Below are 17,505 nucleotides of genomic sequence, written 5' to 3'. Positions count from 1 at the left end.
GAAAAAAAATTATAAACTATATTGACCTTTTCAAGTCAAGTGCCAACAGAGATAGTACTCCCACAGAAGTGATTTATTTCTGAATAATCAAGTCTGGCAGGAGCTCTGGTGTGATGAGATCAGACACTGCCATTTCGAATAAGATTAGGATGAAAATCTGTCCTAGTTGATAAAAAAACTAGAGAGAGATCATGCAATCTTTCTCTCTCAAGTTTCCTAGATTAATTCCCTTTGATATCTACAAAAGAAAGAAGGGAACATTTCTAATTTTTTCATGCCATCTCCCATTAGCTGCAGTTATCTGCATATTGCTAAAAATAATGAAGAATTTACAAGTGATTTCTTGTAGGTTTGATGTGCAATTTCTAATCCTCATTTGGACTTTATCACTTTAAACATAAGAGTCTTTGGATCAAGCCAAATCAACTTATTGGTAGGATATTTATAAATACAGTGCATTAATTATAAAGCACATATTTCAAGAAACTACTAGCTTTCTTATATTTTGCATACATAAGATTTTCAACTTGTCATTTTGGACTGAAATGCTTCAAGATTTCTTTTTTGGTTAGAGGTTGCCTTCTTGTGTATTCTATACAACTTCCTAAGTCTTGGAATCACCTTGGCAAACCACTTCAATCACCCAAAGGATTAGTGTAAGGAATATGCAGTTGGTTCTCTCTTGTTATCCTGAACACATATCTCACATTATGCCTAACCACTACAGTCTCACTACATTAATTACACTTACTCACAGACTTCAGCAACTTACTGCTATCATCTGCTCCACACCAGTACTCTTCAAAGTAACTCCACAAATCCGGTGTTTGCATATTAAAATTTACCTTATTTCAGTATTGTAAGTCTTAAACATAGTAGTTTGAAGCCACTCCAAGCAACCTGGCACTCCTATCAGTGATTTAAAAATCAAGAACTGCAATAAGAAAGGTTCATAGAAAAGATATAATGCCAGCTTTACCATGTCTTATAATCCATTCCCCCCACAGAAGAAAAAAGTTCCCTCCTAAAACTATAACCTTTCCTATTTCTTTTGGACCATTTATCCCTGAATTTTTCTAATGTTCTTTGAACCTACTGAACTTTTGAAGTTGTCTCCAAGTGGTCCCACCAATTCCTTAGCTAGCTTCATTTACAAAAAACTAAATACACTTTTCAAAATTAGCTGAAGGCTAATTAGACTAATTAGCAAAGGCTTCCTTTGCAAGCAATTCAAGATTCACAATGAATATGTGAAGAACATCCTGTTTATATTTATCTAAATACATTTAATGAGTTTTCTCATTATCTTCACACTTTTACATTTTTAATGCTAACTTTTTTCTTGCAGTACTATCTTGAACTTCCCTATCAATACACATGCAATTTTTTTACCCCATAGCTTTAGCTGCTGGCAATTTTTCTGTATTACAATACAAAGTTTACTCAAATCCTGGATATAGTTAAATCTCCCACTTTATTATCACAAAATATTCAGCTTCTCTAATCTTAACATTTTCTCATCATATACATGTTGTGATCCAAGAGCTAATAAATTATTATTAGAAGGAATTTCCATTCACAAGGTTTTGCACAGAAGGTTTCTTTTACCCCACAAGAGATTCATGATTCTAGAGCTCATGCTATCTTTTATGTCAGGTGTCACTCCCCTGCCTGTACATCTAATAATTCCAGCAAAGTTAACAGCATGTTAGCTTTACAGACCAGTGATTATTCTTCCATCAGGCTTCCAGTGCATCACAAAGCAGCTAACATTCAATCATGAGCATTTATGTTTGTTCATCTTATCTCTTAGGATTAAATAATATAAAAGCACATGTAAGCTCCAGCTCTGCTATTCAATATTTCACATATCAATTAACTTTAAGTCACACACTTAGTTAAATGTTTTCCAAAAATCATAGTAGGAGATTCCTTTGAAACCATTGTTGGAAAGGCTTTACACAGAATTTCTTCATTTGTCTGAGATCATGAGGATAACCCTGGTGAGTAATTCTTAAACTCCTGATTTATTTCTCTTTCATGTCTCTTCTAACCATCCCTCATACCAATCCTTCTTTCTGCCATTAAAATGTATCAGATAACCAAAGATCACCCATGCAAACCATTCACATTCATCACCTTATTTTCAGAGCTTGACAAATACTTTTCTTTCCCTCCAGAGAGAGAATAGTCATGGAGCTGTCAGAGGTACACAAAACCAACTCTACTCAGGTAACCAACTCACAACCAAAACCAACAGCCAAAATAAACCCACAACAAGGGTAACCATGATGACAGTTCAGGGACATTTCACAGGTGATAGGTTCACTGTATCAGTCAGGGATATCACCACGACATGGACAGGAACAATGACCTAAAGCACGGGCTCACACACTAACACGCACAAAGCCCTCTTGCTCCGGCTTTTATGACAAAGGAGTTGGTGTGCCATTATGCCCTTAACTAAAGTCTAAATCAATGAAAAAAAAATCACATTTCATCTTCAGTAAGTTGCTACCAGACTACTATCAACAACTGATGCTTTGATATTTCTCAGTGTTCATCTCAAGGTTTTACTGTTATAAAACACTTTGCTTTCACAAAATAATTCAACTTTTGAAAAGTGACAAAACCAGCTTTATAGCACGCGAAAGAAAATATCCTATATCATCCATAGTCTGTGTGAACTTTCCATAATCACCATCAGCAAGCAGCACAGTGAAAACATTTCCTCCAGTGAAGTACGAAGACTGCTGCCAGCAGCAAGTCAAAGAAGCGGTTATTTCCCTCTACCCCCCTTCTCAGGAAGATATTTCCCCACTCTCAGGGAGAACTATCTAGAGTATTTTGTATGGGTTTCTCCACCTCAAAAAAAGTATAGATACTTTGGAATGAGTACAGCAGAAAATCATCACTATAATTAGAGGGCTGAAACATAAAGATGCAAACAGAAAAGTTGAAAAAGTAGTCAGTCTTGAGAAGGATAATAAAGAACAAGGGAAAACTTACTGATGGCAAAAAAAAAAAAAATTACCTGACAGAAGGCTAGAAATAAGAGGGAACCAGAATTCTTGGAGGTGCACAACAAGCAAGAGGAAATAGGCGCAAGTTTCAACAAAAGATATCTCAAAAGATTATCCAAAAAAATTCACCACAATGATAAACATGGGAACAGGCTGTCCATCCCCACATCTCCATCTTGAGAAATACCTCAAACTCAGCTGGAGAAAGTCCTGAGCAAGATGAACTTGACTAGTCCCTTTACAAAAAGCTGTTGGACTTTCAGATGACCTTCAGGGGTTTCTTCTGTGGTTTATGTCTCTGAAATATCCCTTGATATACTCAACAATGGTCTCCTACAGTCTGAAGCTAAGCCCTCTTTTACTTCTTTATTCTTGCAACAGTATTTCTTTCATAACTCCATAACATCTTCAGTTTTTCAATTGCTTCAATGCGCCTTCAGAATCAACATATTTTATAACTCCAGTACAAACATCTGCTGAATCTTCAAATCTATTATATACTGTTCTGTATTCTTTTTTCTAGTGAAAATTCCTCAGTGGATTATTTACATAGACATAAGACTTCCTTTTCTAGATCAATGCTGATACACTTCTGGCATATTAGCTGGCAAAATGCACAAACTGAATATTTGAGTACCTCAATTTGATTTTACTTAATGATAATAGAATTCACTTAAAGCATCATTGAACATTCTGGTCCCCACTTCCTCTACCAGATACCTCTTCTTATGCAAAGATTTTAATGAAAAGAGTGCATAAGCAGACCCTTCAGCAGAGTGGAAACTAGCTCATTCTTTCCATGACATAATTTGGCTACAGAATAATTTTCAATTTCTCTTCTTTCTGGTTTAAGACACAAAGCTTTAGAAATAGTTAAGGACTGTTCCCAATTTGAGTGCAGTGAATAGCTTGCTGATTCTGCTTTAAAGAGCCTGGTGTTAGATCTCCTCAAGACTGTGAAGAAAACTGTATGTCTCTGATTTCTTTGGTACATTTTGTTATAATCAGTAAATTAAGTATAAGCTACAAAGAAGTATCCCCTCTCTCCATGGACATGAAAATAAAAGCAGTTGCTTTGCTGTTCTCTGTACTGGAATTCATGCTGTCAACAAGGGACCTTGAGAGCTGGTCCTGCCGACTAACACACTTAAGTTTTCATTTAAAATTCTGTAAAAAACTCACTTGAACAAAGATTAAATTTAGTTCCATGTTGCCCTTTAAACATCTACTTGCTGTTCTAAATAAAATCTTTATTGTTGCCACTTCCTTTGAAAAATTAAGATGATGGCACACTTACATCACCCACATGGGATGAGAGATTTCAAAACTTAAAACTAAAATGGATTAAGTAGTAAGCCTCACCTGTAAAAAAGAAATAAATTTGTCTCTAGAGACCACAGTCTTTAAATTGCTACACACACACATGTACATTTGGTATAAAAGCATACATCACTGACTTTCCAGCTGTAGATCCAGTAACTCTCTTCTATTGGGTTTTGTCAGAACAATGCATTCAGTCCATTCAGTTAAATATTGAGGGATGTTAATCTTGTTAACTCTAATGTTCTTGCTGTCTGTGGAGACTCACAATCCTCTTCTGAGGCATTAAAATGTTTGGCCTGAACATCATCTTGTCTCCCAAATTTTACTGTTTAATTACACACAGGAAACTATTTCCTCCAGTGGCTTTTAAAACTTCCAACCTATTAATTCAGTGAATATTCTTGGGAATTCTCCTAACATTATAAAGGCACCATAATTAGCTTCTAGACTTATTTTAATAGATTCAAGCAAACATGTCTATGGCGAGGTTTTCTTGCCTTTTTATCTTTGTACAACATTCTTAATATTATTAGATATCAGCAGCAACAAGCTATAATACTTAAATCAGTAGATACACTGCTAGGCATAAAAATCATGCTTTGACAAGAGTGGAATAAAGTTCTTGGTTATGGTAAAAAAAAACTGGATAATACACATCAAAGCATACCCCCAAAAAAGGAGAATTTTGAGAATGCCATGTCATTCTACTAATAAAAATATAAAAATTGAATTTTTAAGACAAAGTAAAAATACAATAGCCCCTATTCAATTTGCAAAGAAATCACAACCCTTTGGCTGCTCTAAAATACTACATCTCTGATACCAAAAAAGGAGGGAGAAAAAAATGTGTCAGGAAGTAACAGGCATTTTATATATGGGACAAAATAACCTAAACTAATACTACTACTACTGTGACTTGCCACAGAAAGGAAAAAAGTTTTAAAACCAGGAATACTTTTAAATATTTTTTTGCTTCACAATGCCTTAAAAGCTAAAGAAGCTAAGCAAAAGGATATCTATGCTTCTACAGGTTTATCGGGAAGTAAAAACAAAAATCACTGAAAGACTATCATCCATCATGGATCCAACACACATCAACTATTATATCAATTCTGAGGGTAAACACATCACCTTCTGGGCTCCAGATTAGATTTCAGTAATTGATGAAGGTGCTCTGATAAAATTTTATAAATATTTTTTTTAATGCGATAAATAAAATCTGTATTATCCAGAAGAATTTTTTGGGGTTTTTTTCTGTGAGGTTTTCCTACAAGTCACATAATTTTTGTCATGCTTACATAAAATAGTTCAATATTACTGCTTTAAGCAGTCTAGGATTTTCAGACATTTTTCTTCATACATCCCACTTAGAAACAAGAACATGAATGTTATATTCTGAGGGTTTTTCCATATATTTATTTAAGTTTCAAGAATGTTAAAGGTATCTCCAAAAGCTGAAAATTAAATCCATCAGCTACTTACCTCTTTTTTGACAACAAAACGTAAGTTCCAATTTGCAAAGCATGTCAGCATTCTCATACTTGTGTTCTTCTGCCTTAACCCAAAAACAGGATTCTGTCATCTCCTGAGGCCTGATCTATAAGCAAGAGGCAAAACAAAATTTTATTAATTATTTTGATACTATGCAGAAATTGTGATCTGTAAAGTCTAAAGCACATTAAATATTTAAGAGCTCTGTAAAAGGTGAACTTTTAGTACATAACTCATCTTTACAGTTGTTAATATATTTCTCATTAAAAATAATAATACTTAAAATAAGTGGGTTTGGAAAAACATTATTCTAACAATGCAGACAACACATTCTGTTATCCAAGATCTAAAGGGAGCAAATTAGCTTTGGTCTAAATTTAAAACTTGGGCAAACTTCAAATAATCTCTGAACACAGTTGGTTTAACTAGATACTACGTACCTTACTTTCAGAATGTAGCTTGGATTACTTTATTAATTGTGAAAATCTCTTTACTGACTTATTTTTGGTCTAAATAATTATAGTTTCCAAATTCAGTAGACTGGTATACTTAATCTTGTCAAAATGGAGAAGGATAAAAAAAAACAAAATCAAAACCAAACAAACCCCAAATTCACTTTGTATTTTATCAGCCATTAAATTTATGTAAGTACATTTATGTAAGTACACTGAAGTACTACAGACAAATGGAGAGACCTGCACTCCTCCTTTCCAGTCCAGGCTAGATAGATTCAAGACACTTGTTTGGAAACTGTATAGCTATCAGTATAGTTCAGTAACTGATCCAACATAAGGAGTCTGCTGAAAAATGAGGCATAATAGGACTCAGGAAGCATAAGAAGCATCCTGCTATCAAGGTTATTTTATTCTAGACCAGAACTGACTTTTTCAGACATCTCATAAAGTCAACAGATACTTGCCCAGATGATTCATGGGTTAATGAAACACAGTTTTCAAAAAGAAATGAAAAGCTAAAGACAGAAAGTATTCATATCTTACATAATTTTAACTAATGTATAAATTGCTTATCTAGTCTTCTGACTATCTATTTTCCCCAAGTTCAATGTCAGATTTTATATCAAGTATTTGTCATTAATCAACACTACCTTAGACCAGTTGAGTCTTTTCATGGTAACCTCAGGTTTGAATTCTTTTTTAGGCTTCATTCCAAATGGCAAAATACAGGAAGGCGGGGACCACTGTATTCCAGACAGGCCTGGTAGAGGGGGTGGTGGAGGAGCACCACCAAAACCCAGAGGAGCTCCCAAGTTATTCAGAAGTGGTGGAGGAGAAGGGGGAGGCGGTGGTGGTGGAATTGCTCCATTAGAAGGCAGCGGTGGAGGAGGAGGGGGTGGAAACTGATGTGGTCCTGCACCTTCCAGTGGAACAACAGATGCATCTCCATGAGTTGATGGCAGAAAACCAGGTGGCACAGAGCCATACTGATAAGGAAAATATTCTTATTCAGTTTCACAGTTTTACCAACAAAATGCTGCAAAAATCATAGTTTATAGATTAAATCCAGAAAGCCAGTTGAAAGTCAATGCCATTTGTCTTGTATAGAACAGTCAAATAAGGATGATAACGAGCCCAATGTACTTTTGATTTCATGATTGGAAGTGTCAATATTTGAAGCGGACATTCAGACCTGGGGGGTGCACGCCAAAAATGACAAACTGAAATAGGGTTTCCCACTTTTTGTATTTCACTGACCATGAGCTACAAAGGGTATGATAGATATCCTGAGATCTTGTCTAGACTACCATGGTTAACTCAAATAAAAAAAAAAAAGTAACATCCTAGTCTCTGTTGTTTTCTTGCTACAGATGACAGAGAAACATTCCAAGTACGTAACAGTAAAATCTGAAGAGATAAATAATTCTATTGAAAAACAGGTATCTTCCAATGTAGGAGCATTCTCATTCTACAGAACTGAAAACATGAAGCAATAATGAAAAAATATCCTTCCAAAAAATTATGCTTCCTTACATAATAGCTTCTTATTCCATATAGAAATTACACCTATAATGTATCAAAATAGGATTAGGACTTCAGCAAGTCTAATAAAGTTACTACTACTATTTGAAGAACTTGTATCATAGGCCTGCAAACATAAATGAGAAAGTATCTGACAAAAGCAACTAAAGAATAAATAAAAACTATATATCTACTGGTGACAGCACTCTTCAACTAACTAAGAGCTGAAACTGATTATTTTAGAAAATTAAAGGAAATACAATATGCAAAAGATATAAAATTTCTAAAAGGAAATAGCTGAATATCAATAAATACAAAGGCGTGCACAACAGCATGATAATGTTTTGAATTTCTGAGCATAAGCATTGTTTACACTGACAAATAGACACTGAACAGTTTGGCTCCAGAAATGAAAGAAATACATCAACACATACCAGTTGCAAGAAGAGAGTAAAGGAATGAGACCAGAAAAAAAAGTAGTATTAGAGGTAGATGTCAAGATGCTAAGTAGCAACTGATGCCATATGGAAGCCAAAGTTTAAAAGTACTAAGTTGCAGTAATCAATTACCTTACATTTACAAAACTTTTCATGTATCCTATTAACAACAGTGGTATAATTCATGGTATGAAAATTAGTGAGCAGAATCATATGTTATGCTCTCTGTCTGCATGTAAAAAAAGTTGTATTTCATGCAGTGAATAACAGAAAAAGTAAAAAAGGGAGGAAACCAATTTCACTTACAAAAAGTATTTAAGTATAACTTCAAGATACACACAGAAAAGTACTTTCTTAATGAATGATGTGCCACTTTTACTATATTTTGTTTTTTAGAGTGTAACAATTTATTGCTTTTGTTAAATGTTTGACTTTGACATTAACAATTAATTTTGACCAGAAACATGAATTAGAATGACATTTCTAAATAGACCAAAAGCAAAGCAAAATTAATTTTCCTCACTAAGAAAATTAAAGAAGCCAATAAATATTTTTTTTAAATCCTCAGAAGTATTAAAATAAACCCCTATAAAGCATGTATTTCTGATGCTTTCTTCTTTAGCCATTTTTAGACTGTTCTTCTTATTCCCACAAATAAGACACAGGAAAAATCACTTGGTCACAGAGTATCCTTACATAGATTTAAGAGTTGAAGTAGTTACAAGTAACTCGAGTATTACTCTCAAAAAATCTGCACTGTTCCTCTCCATCACATTTTCAAATATCTATTTATGCTTGAAAATTGAAAAATTATCGGGAAATGTTCTTATCCAGCAACAGGTTATTTCTTTCACTGCTGGATATCTATGGTAAGGCCTCAGTATAACAAACTGCATAATAAGTAATTTCCTGTGCAGGGATAAAAATCACAATTATGAATGCTAATCTAAAAGCATAAGACTTATTACCCTATGTGGTTAATTACTTAGGAAATCTATGACTCTGAAAGCAAAACCCAAATGAAATCTAAGAAACTAGTTTAATTAACTGAGCTCAGGCATAAAAGGATCATCTGGGAATTCACAGCAAATTAATGTCACATTACAATTATTTATATAAAACAGAAATAAAGGAAACTAACATTCAGTAATAATCGATAACAAAGATTCTTTGAAAAAACTCTCAACCGTACTATCAGAATCTGAAGAAGATGCAAAAGCAAGTCCCTTTCAAAAACATTATTTCATACGTTCATTTATACTGTCTTTTACCTGTGATTTAAAAGCTTGTAATTCTGTTTCAAGTTCATTGATTCTTTCCTCTTTTTTTTGCAGCAGGGCCTGGGTCTCCTGATGAACTACAAAATCTTTTTCAAACTAAGAAAAGAGAAAAAAAAAAAGAAAATTGTTGGTACCAGTCAGTTCTGCATAGTTTCTTTAAATTCCAACTTTTCCTTTTGTGGTTGTTAAAACTCACATGATAACAATACCAAGGACACATGTCTGCTATTCCAACTTCCATGTGTCTGCTGAGTGGAAGAATCATCTGAACCACCACTACAAGTATTTACTATATAAATGGCATAAAGACTTAATGTATATTAAGTTAGTATTACAGAGAGTAGCTTAAAAGCCATGGAAGTACAGTAATACAGTCTGTAAATATGAAGCAGTCTGTTTTTATTCTCCCACTGTTTACTTTGTTAGGGAAACTGATAACTGTTGAAATAAAATATTCAGTTGGTTTTTGGAAGAGTTGTACATGAAAACTTAAATAGTAGAAAGATTCTCAGTTAAGGTTAACTACTTTACACCACTTGGCTTCCTAGCCTACAAGGAACATCAAAATTGCCACTTTAACACAAAACTAATAGTAAGTTGAAGTTAAGAACTAAGCTGACGCCGTTGAGCAGGACGGGAACAAAGAACTCCAGATCAGAAGGCTAAGAAAATGAACTCCCTCCTTTATTTCAAATGTACCGCTCTATATATAGAGAACATCGAGAAGACTAATTTCATTGGTCTTAAGTGTAAAAACATCCCACATCACTGGTGGGCAGTGAATGACGCACAGTGGTAGGACATATCTATAAACAATATGAATAACAAGATAGATTAGAGAATTACATTCTTTCCCAACTGCTTCCCAGGCTCTTGCCTGGTTAGAAAACTTTCTGACTGAGCTGAGAATATCCACACTAAGCCATGGTTCAGTTATGCCATTCATTAATCTACTACGTAATCCCATGTCCATCTTATGATCTCATGATGTAAAAATGACTTACTTTTCTGGAAAGTTCAGAAGCCCTCTCTTCACATTCTTCTAATCTTGCTTTATCTACACAAACATCTTGAAAAAAAACAACAAGCACAGTTACACATACACAGGGAATACAAGATTCTTAATCAACTATTCAGTTTCATAGTAGGAAGTATGATGCTGTAATCATTTCCAAACATAGTACTTACCTAGTAAGTGGCTGAAATTTATATCTAATCTCTTACGATACGTGAAATCTGGGTCTGTTCCACTTCGATGTAACACTATCTGTGACACACACTCTTCAATTAATTTGAAATACTGTGGACTAAAGACAGAGATGAGCTATTTTACAGATATTTATTAATCAATCTATACTTAAAATCTTGTCTATGAACCAAGTAAAGTCAAAAGCTTTGGGCTGATTTGTTTCCATAGAAAGGTAAAAGTTTCAAAGGAAAATTACGTTTGGTAGTTCATTACACAAAAATAGTTTACAAACAGCCTGAAAAAATAGTGGCCCTGAAGATAAACAATTCTTGTATTATAAAATCTACATCTCCCTCCCTATGGAAATATGGGAAGGAAAGACCACCTCCTGCTTCCTCTCAGTAAAGAAAATGTTCTTTCTTCAGCTTGATTCCACTAGTTTTGTGACTTTTGTAAGTACAAGTGCATTGCAGCCCTGCTTCAGTACAAGGAATGAGAAACACCTTGTTCTAAAATGCCAGGGGGTATAACAGCTGGGTCACTTGCCCAGAACATGCAAGCTGTGAATTCAAACCTTTTCAGGTGGAAGAGGTCTAGCACAGATGTACCTATAGCAGGCAAGCACCCTTAACCTTTAAGCGTACATCTGTGCTAGACCTTGCCTGAAATGCAATGTTATGCAGAACATGGTGCAGAAAACAGATGGCTCCTGTTCAGTTCATACCTTGTTCTTCCAGTGTTTCCTCAAAGACAACACAAGAGTTTTGGAAGGAAAGTATTTGTCAGCTTGAAACACCAAAGTTTTATTAACTGTTTCCCCATAATTTATCTGATTAATTTTCCAGGAGACACAAACATGTCTACACTGACCTACAATGTATACTGAAAATACTCAATTACAACTCAAAAGTTGCTCTAAATTAGGCATCTGTTCAGATTTCTGTATAAAGTGCATTTCTTTGCATACTTGATTTTGTCTTTTGACTCAAATACACCACAAAATTATAATGCTACTACCGTGATTTATAACTGATTAAGACATCTCTCCTGATCACTTATACTTGCAATCAGTAATGCCCAGCTCTTAACAAAAATAGTTTTCGATGTTTATAAAATAAACTTATACACTAAGCAGAAGAGACAAAAACATATAGATGGCATTATCGATTCCAAGTTGATTCTTTTAAACACGAGTTCACAAATTACAATCCACATGTAAAGACTAAAACCTATCATTGAATTTATGGAACAAATATTCTATTAATGACTGAATAATAAAAAAAGAATCCATAATTAACATTTAACACAGCATTAAACATACCGGATAAAATAATCATTTCTAATCAGCAAAAGATGTTGGAGAATAGAAAGAAAATATCCTTCAGCACTAGTGTCCTTAACTGTATTCCACACCATGTTGTAAACATCATTTACTTCAGTGAAAGTGTTAAGGAGAATAATAACAAAGAATAAAAAAAAAATCATTCAAACGTTTACTGATAATTTCTTTAAACAGAAATTATAGCAGAAACATATCCATTATATGCTTTATTTTATTCATATTTGTCCTGCTGATATCATGGAATCATTTATGTTGGAACAGACCTCTAAGAAGATGATCAAGTCCAACTATTAGCCAAGTACTACCAAGTCCATCATTCAGCCATGCCACTACATGCCTCATCTAGAAATCTTTTTAAGTATCTCCAGGGATGGGGACTCCACCACTTCCCTGGGCAGCCTATTCTAGTGCTTGACAACCCTTTCTCTGAGAAATTTTTCCTATTATCCAATCTAAACCTCATACAGCACACCTTGAGACCCTTTCCTCTCATTCAGTCACTTGTTATTTGGGAGAAGTGACTGATCCCCACCTCAGCATAACCTCCTTTCAGGTAGTCATTGAGAGCTACAAGCTCCCCCTGAGCATCCTTCTCCAGAATAACCCCAGCTCTCTCAGCTGCTTCTCATAGGACCTGTGCTCCAGACCCTTCTCTGGACACGCTCCAGCCCCTCCATGTCCTTCTTGTGAGTGAGTGGCCCAAAACTGAGCACAGAATTCAAGGTGCAGCCACACCAGTGCCCAGTACAGTGCAATGACCAGTGTCCTGCTCCTGCTGGCCACACTATTTCTGACACAAGCAAAGATCATAGCAGCTCTCAAAAGGATATTCTAGTTCAGATCTAATATCTTCTAAACGATGAGAGAATTCAATCATGTCTTCTTCTTTATGCTCATTGAACACTTTCAGCTGAATATCTAGTGCTTCATTCTTTATACATTGTAGTTGCTGCAAAGAAGAAACAGCACAAAGGCTTGCAAAATTAGCATTTCCATATGTAAATAAATGTATCTTTTTAAGAAATTCCATAAGTCTATATTAGTTAAAAGTTTAAAATTACAAGAACACATAAGTTAAATATTAAAAAAGTAAACGTAACTTCAGGCTAGCTTAAAATTTTTGCACAACGGTGCATCACATGTTCTTAAGCAAAGTCATAAAATGCTGAGGAATCAGAATAAAATCAGAATAAAGCTCAGAGAGCACATTTCACCTTTTCATTTTTATTTTAAGGCTGATTCTCATACCTGACTGGTCTTTCCCAAATTTAATAAAATGCCTTTGAGAATAATTTATTAGAACTTGTTCTCCCATTCCCACTCTCAAGCTCAAATAATTCAAAAATTTAGATAGTAATGCAAAGAGAGGAGACAAGATGCTTACTGGCAATATCTCCTTCAATCCACTGCGCATAAATTCATTTCTGATGTGAAGCCTAAAATCCAAGTCATCAGGAGATGTAATGAGAGCATTGATGAGCTGCATGCAAGCTACCTGTAATAAAGCAAATAATAAACTATCTTATTTCTTATATTTCAATATGCATCACAATCAAAAAGATACAACAAATAAATAATTAGGCATTATATAATTTCTAATTATGAAACTATTATAATCCTATAAGTAAGCTACTTAAATTCCTGATCAGCCACATGAGCTATAAATACCAAACACTAGTTCACAAATTTCCATAAAAAATAAATATTTTGTCACTCCACTGAATTTTGTCATTTTACACAAATATCAAGTTCCTTTAGCCAATGAACTTTAGCAGATAAAGCGTAATAATGGACATATAAAAATCATTGCAAATATACATTTATCTATACATATATATAAGAAGTTAGTGACAGAATGCAATCTGTGTACAGTGAAATATATCTTTTTTTTTTAAATGCTGAGTAAATTAAACTGAGCCTGAAGAACAGAATGGGTTTTTTTTCCACTTGTTTTTGAAATAGTCATTCTTTAAGCATACTGAGCATTATAGAATACTTCACGGGAATCACACCTTCAGAAAGAAAGAATCAGGCCAACTACTGAGCAGACCCTCTTCTGAAAAATCAAGAGACTCATCTTGAAAACCCATAGCCAGGAGCAGCTAGAATTCACTGTCCAGATTCACAAGCCTTTAGAACAATGGCAACTTACTGTTTATCTCTAATACAGATAAAAAGAGTCATTATTTTCCTTTTTTACCCTCTTTATTGTTTGCATGTTTCGCTTCAATTTACAAAAAATATGTTATTCAAGTAATTCCAGCATTTTAAGGGCTTTTTAAAAGCACCAGATCATTAGAATTCTATTTGGACCTTACATACTATGTCAACAATTAAAGCAATCTGGTTCAAATACTTTGCTGTAAAGCCTAAAAAAGCCTTTGCTGTATAGTCTAAAAAATGATGATGCATTATGCCATAGGCAAAAGGTGACACTGGAAAGATGCTATCCCAGTCATTTTCAAAGTATGCATAACTCCAAGTACTGAATTTACATATGGTCACAAGAACAAGTATTTACAAAGATGTACAAGCTACTTTGATACAGACTGTGAGAAACAATAGCACCTTTTAGGTTTCCAGAAGGAACATGCTAAGATTACATAACAGCACAGACCACAACCATTATCTCATCTTTATCCTACTGCAAAGTATGTAAGTATGAAAGTAACTTTATATATTATTTGAGCTGCGCTGTTATGGAGGTGAATGGCAATTAGCATAATTTAGGCCTGTTTGACTGCAGTGTTAGTCTGTGTAGATTAACTTACTAGCTAACACTCCAGAAGAGAACAGCTTAGTTATGAGAACAGAGATGTAACAAATGTAAGCAATCTGTTAATGTGAGAGCTGTGAACCTGCTGAGAAAACCAAGCAGACTGTGAGCAACAGGTTTTTGGGGACCAAGGGTTAGAATGACCCAATTAAGCACGAGGTATTCTCCACCCAAACCCATAAATGATGATATTTGGAGTCGCTTGAAAAGAGAACCTCAAAGGCCCCACAACTCCGCACTAGGAGTTGGGACCATCTTTTCAGCTTCTGGAGATATCTGAAAGGACAAGAATGCTCAAGGGAGGATGCCATGGTTCGAAACACTGTCCTAACCCATCCAGTACCTCTCCTGGATAAAAGCTGTCACAATGGCATTTATTCTTAGATTATTCTGTCATACTACATACCTTGCATCAAGAATAACTTGGAAACAGTAATAGAAGGAAGGAAAGAAAAAGCTTTGCTCCTTCTTCTTACTTGAAGAAAGAGCTGAAATTAATTTCTATTCCCTCAGAACTTCTATGAAATTCAGTTCATGCAAATATCTATATTTGCATAATAATAGAAAACTATTGGTAGTATTTTATGGACATAAATAAGGAAAATCATACTAAAGTCCAACTCCCAGCCCTGCACAGGGAAGTTCCAAGAATCACACCTTATGCCTGAGAGCATTGTCCAAATGCTTCTTGAACTCAGACAGGCTTAGTGCTGTGACCACTTCCATGGGGAGCTGCTCCAGTGCTCAATCACCCTCTGGGTGAAAAATTGATACCAAATCCTAACATCTAACTTAAATGTCCCCTGACACAGCTTCAGACCATTCCCTTGGGTCCTGTCAGTGGTCACCAGAGAGAAAAGATCAGTGTCTGCCCCTCCTCTTCCCCTCATGAGGAAGTTGCAGATTGCAATGAGGTCTCCCCTCAGTTTCCTCTTCTCCAGGCTGAACAGACCAAGTGACCTCAGCTGCTCCTCATACAGCTTCCCCTCAAGAACCTTCACCATCCTCATTGCCCTCCTTTGGACACATTCTAACAGTCTTATGTCCTTCTTATATTGTGTTACCCAAAACTGCATACAGGACTCAAAAGTATTATTTAAATAAATTGCATAAGTGTTAAGATAGACTTCTGTAACTTAATCCAGTATTAGACAATAATCAAGTTAGAATACCTAAACAAAATAATACAACACCAGTGGAGGGTAGGAGCAATCAAAACTAACCAATCAAACATGAAAACGTATTAACAGAGACAAGGAACTTTGAAGGATAATTTGCAAAAAGCATCTATGATTAACACATCCAATTCCTCAAAGATAACAAAAGGAAGACAACAACAGAATCTTAGGGTCAGTAAAAGAACATGGTGTAAAGAAGTGTCCAAAGAAAACAAAGCAACACAAAGAACAGCTTCACTTTGCATTCATTTTGTCATACTGGTGTGTGAAAGGATATCACAAAGCAGAACAGAGACAAAACAGTTCAAAAGTGGCAGAAGAACTCAGAGAACCAAGCCAACATGAGAAGTAACAAAAGAGCATTCACTCTTCAAACATTCAAAGCCTTAAAAAAATTGAGGACAAAATAATTGTACTTGCTATTACATCCAAGTTTATACTGAAATGTATCTTGACACTGAAGAAAATGATGATGGCAGAAATTATATTGACATTTAAAAGGCCATTTCCAGGAAGATCTGGACAACTACAGATTGGCAAGTTTGACTTTTTCTACAGTAGAAATATATTTTGTATAGTTGAGAACAAAATTAATGAGTAATACAAAGAATGTAATATGAATAAACAGACAGTATAAATAAATGGCTTTGCAAAGCAAAGTCCTATTTCATGAATCAATGAAAGGTGCTGAAAGGCCCAAGGAGCAGGCAAGAATGCTCCAACCTAAGTCTGGACTTCAAAAATTTAAACAAGTTTGCAATGACAGGTGTTAAAGGCCCAAGGAGCAGGCAAGAATGCTCCAACCTAAGTCTGGACTTCAAAAATTTAAACAACTTGGCAAAATATCAAAACAATTCAGAAAAATGTAGAAAACTGCATGCTAAACAGCCAAATCAAAAATTCTACTAGTAATAAATAATATTGAATTTGGTGTTTAAAAGTTTAGCTTTGGCTCAAAAATTATGTCATAATAAATTCTGTTGAAGTAATGTTTCCTAATGTTTTCCCCCTGGCCTCACTGTAAGTCTGCCTTTGTATGTTTTGTTAGCAAAGTATTTAACAGACTTGGCAAGGCAATGACAGCCTTTTCCTGTCCTTTCTCCATATTCTTTACAGTGAGGGCAATTAGATCATCAGCTGATGAGTAAAAATAAATAACCTCACGTATCAAAGAGGAATATACTTACGGTGTGGTTTCTTTCAGAAAGGTATTGGCATTACATTAGTAGCACTCAGCTTTAAAAGAACTCAGTTAAATAGGAGTATAGCTAACAATACCACAACATTGACTGCTTTGCCTTAAATAAAGTATATTTCCTGGAGAAAGATCTTTCCAATTTGGGGCTTCTTTGAAGTTATAAATAAGAAACAACCCTTGGTTATACTTCTCTTCTTATAAAGCTGCTAAATAGATAACAATTTGAGCCTTTAACTGTCACAGTGGATTTTTCATCTTTGTAGTGCCTGTCAGAACAATTCTTACGATACTT

General features: G+C 34.8%; 1 protein-coding gene across 6 annotated transcripts in view; it reads right to left on the bottom strand.

The window, feature by feature from the left end:
- Positions 1-17,505, bottom strand: part of DIAPH3 (diaphanous related formin 3) — a 202,236-nt gene that overhangs the window by 146,401 nt on the left and 38,330 nt on the right. For all 6 annotated transcript variants that reach the window (XM_053971172.1, XM_053971175.1, XM_053971173.1 and 3 more), the window contains 8 exons: positions 13,446-13,556; positions 12,892-13,010; positions 12,041-12,157; positions 10,719-10,837; positions 10,535-10,599; positions 9,522-9,626; positions 6,943-7,278; positions 5,829-5,943 (listed from right to left, as the gene is read on the bottom strand). In XM_053971172.1, coding sequence (XP_053827147.1) covers positions 5,829-5,943; positions 6,943-7,278; positions 9,522-9,626; positions 10,535-10,599; positions 10,719-10,837; positions 12,041-12,157; positions 12,892-13,010; positions 13,446-13,556 — 1,087 coding nt within the window. The remainder of the gene's footprint in view (positions 1-5,828; positions 5,944-6,942; positions 7,279-9,521; positions 9,627-10,534; positions 10,600-10,718; positions 10,838-12,040; positions 12,158-12,891; positions 13,011-13,445; positions 13,557-17,505) is intronic.

The sequence above is a fragment of the Vidua macroura genome, chromosome 2 (genome assembly GCF_024509145.1).
Source record: "Vidua macroura isolate BioBank_ID:100142 chromosome 2, ASM2450914v1, whole genome shotgun sequence".
Lineage (NCBI taxonomy): Eukaryota > Metazoa > Chordata > Aves > Passeriformes > Viduidae > Vidua > Vidua macroura.
This window is presented reverse-complemented; position numbering and strand designations above follow the sequence as displayed.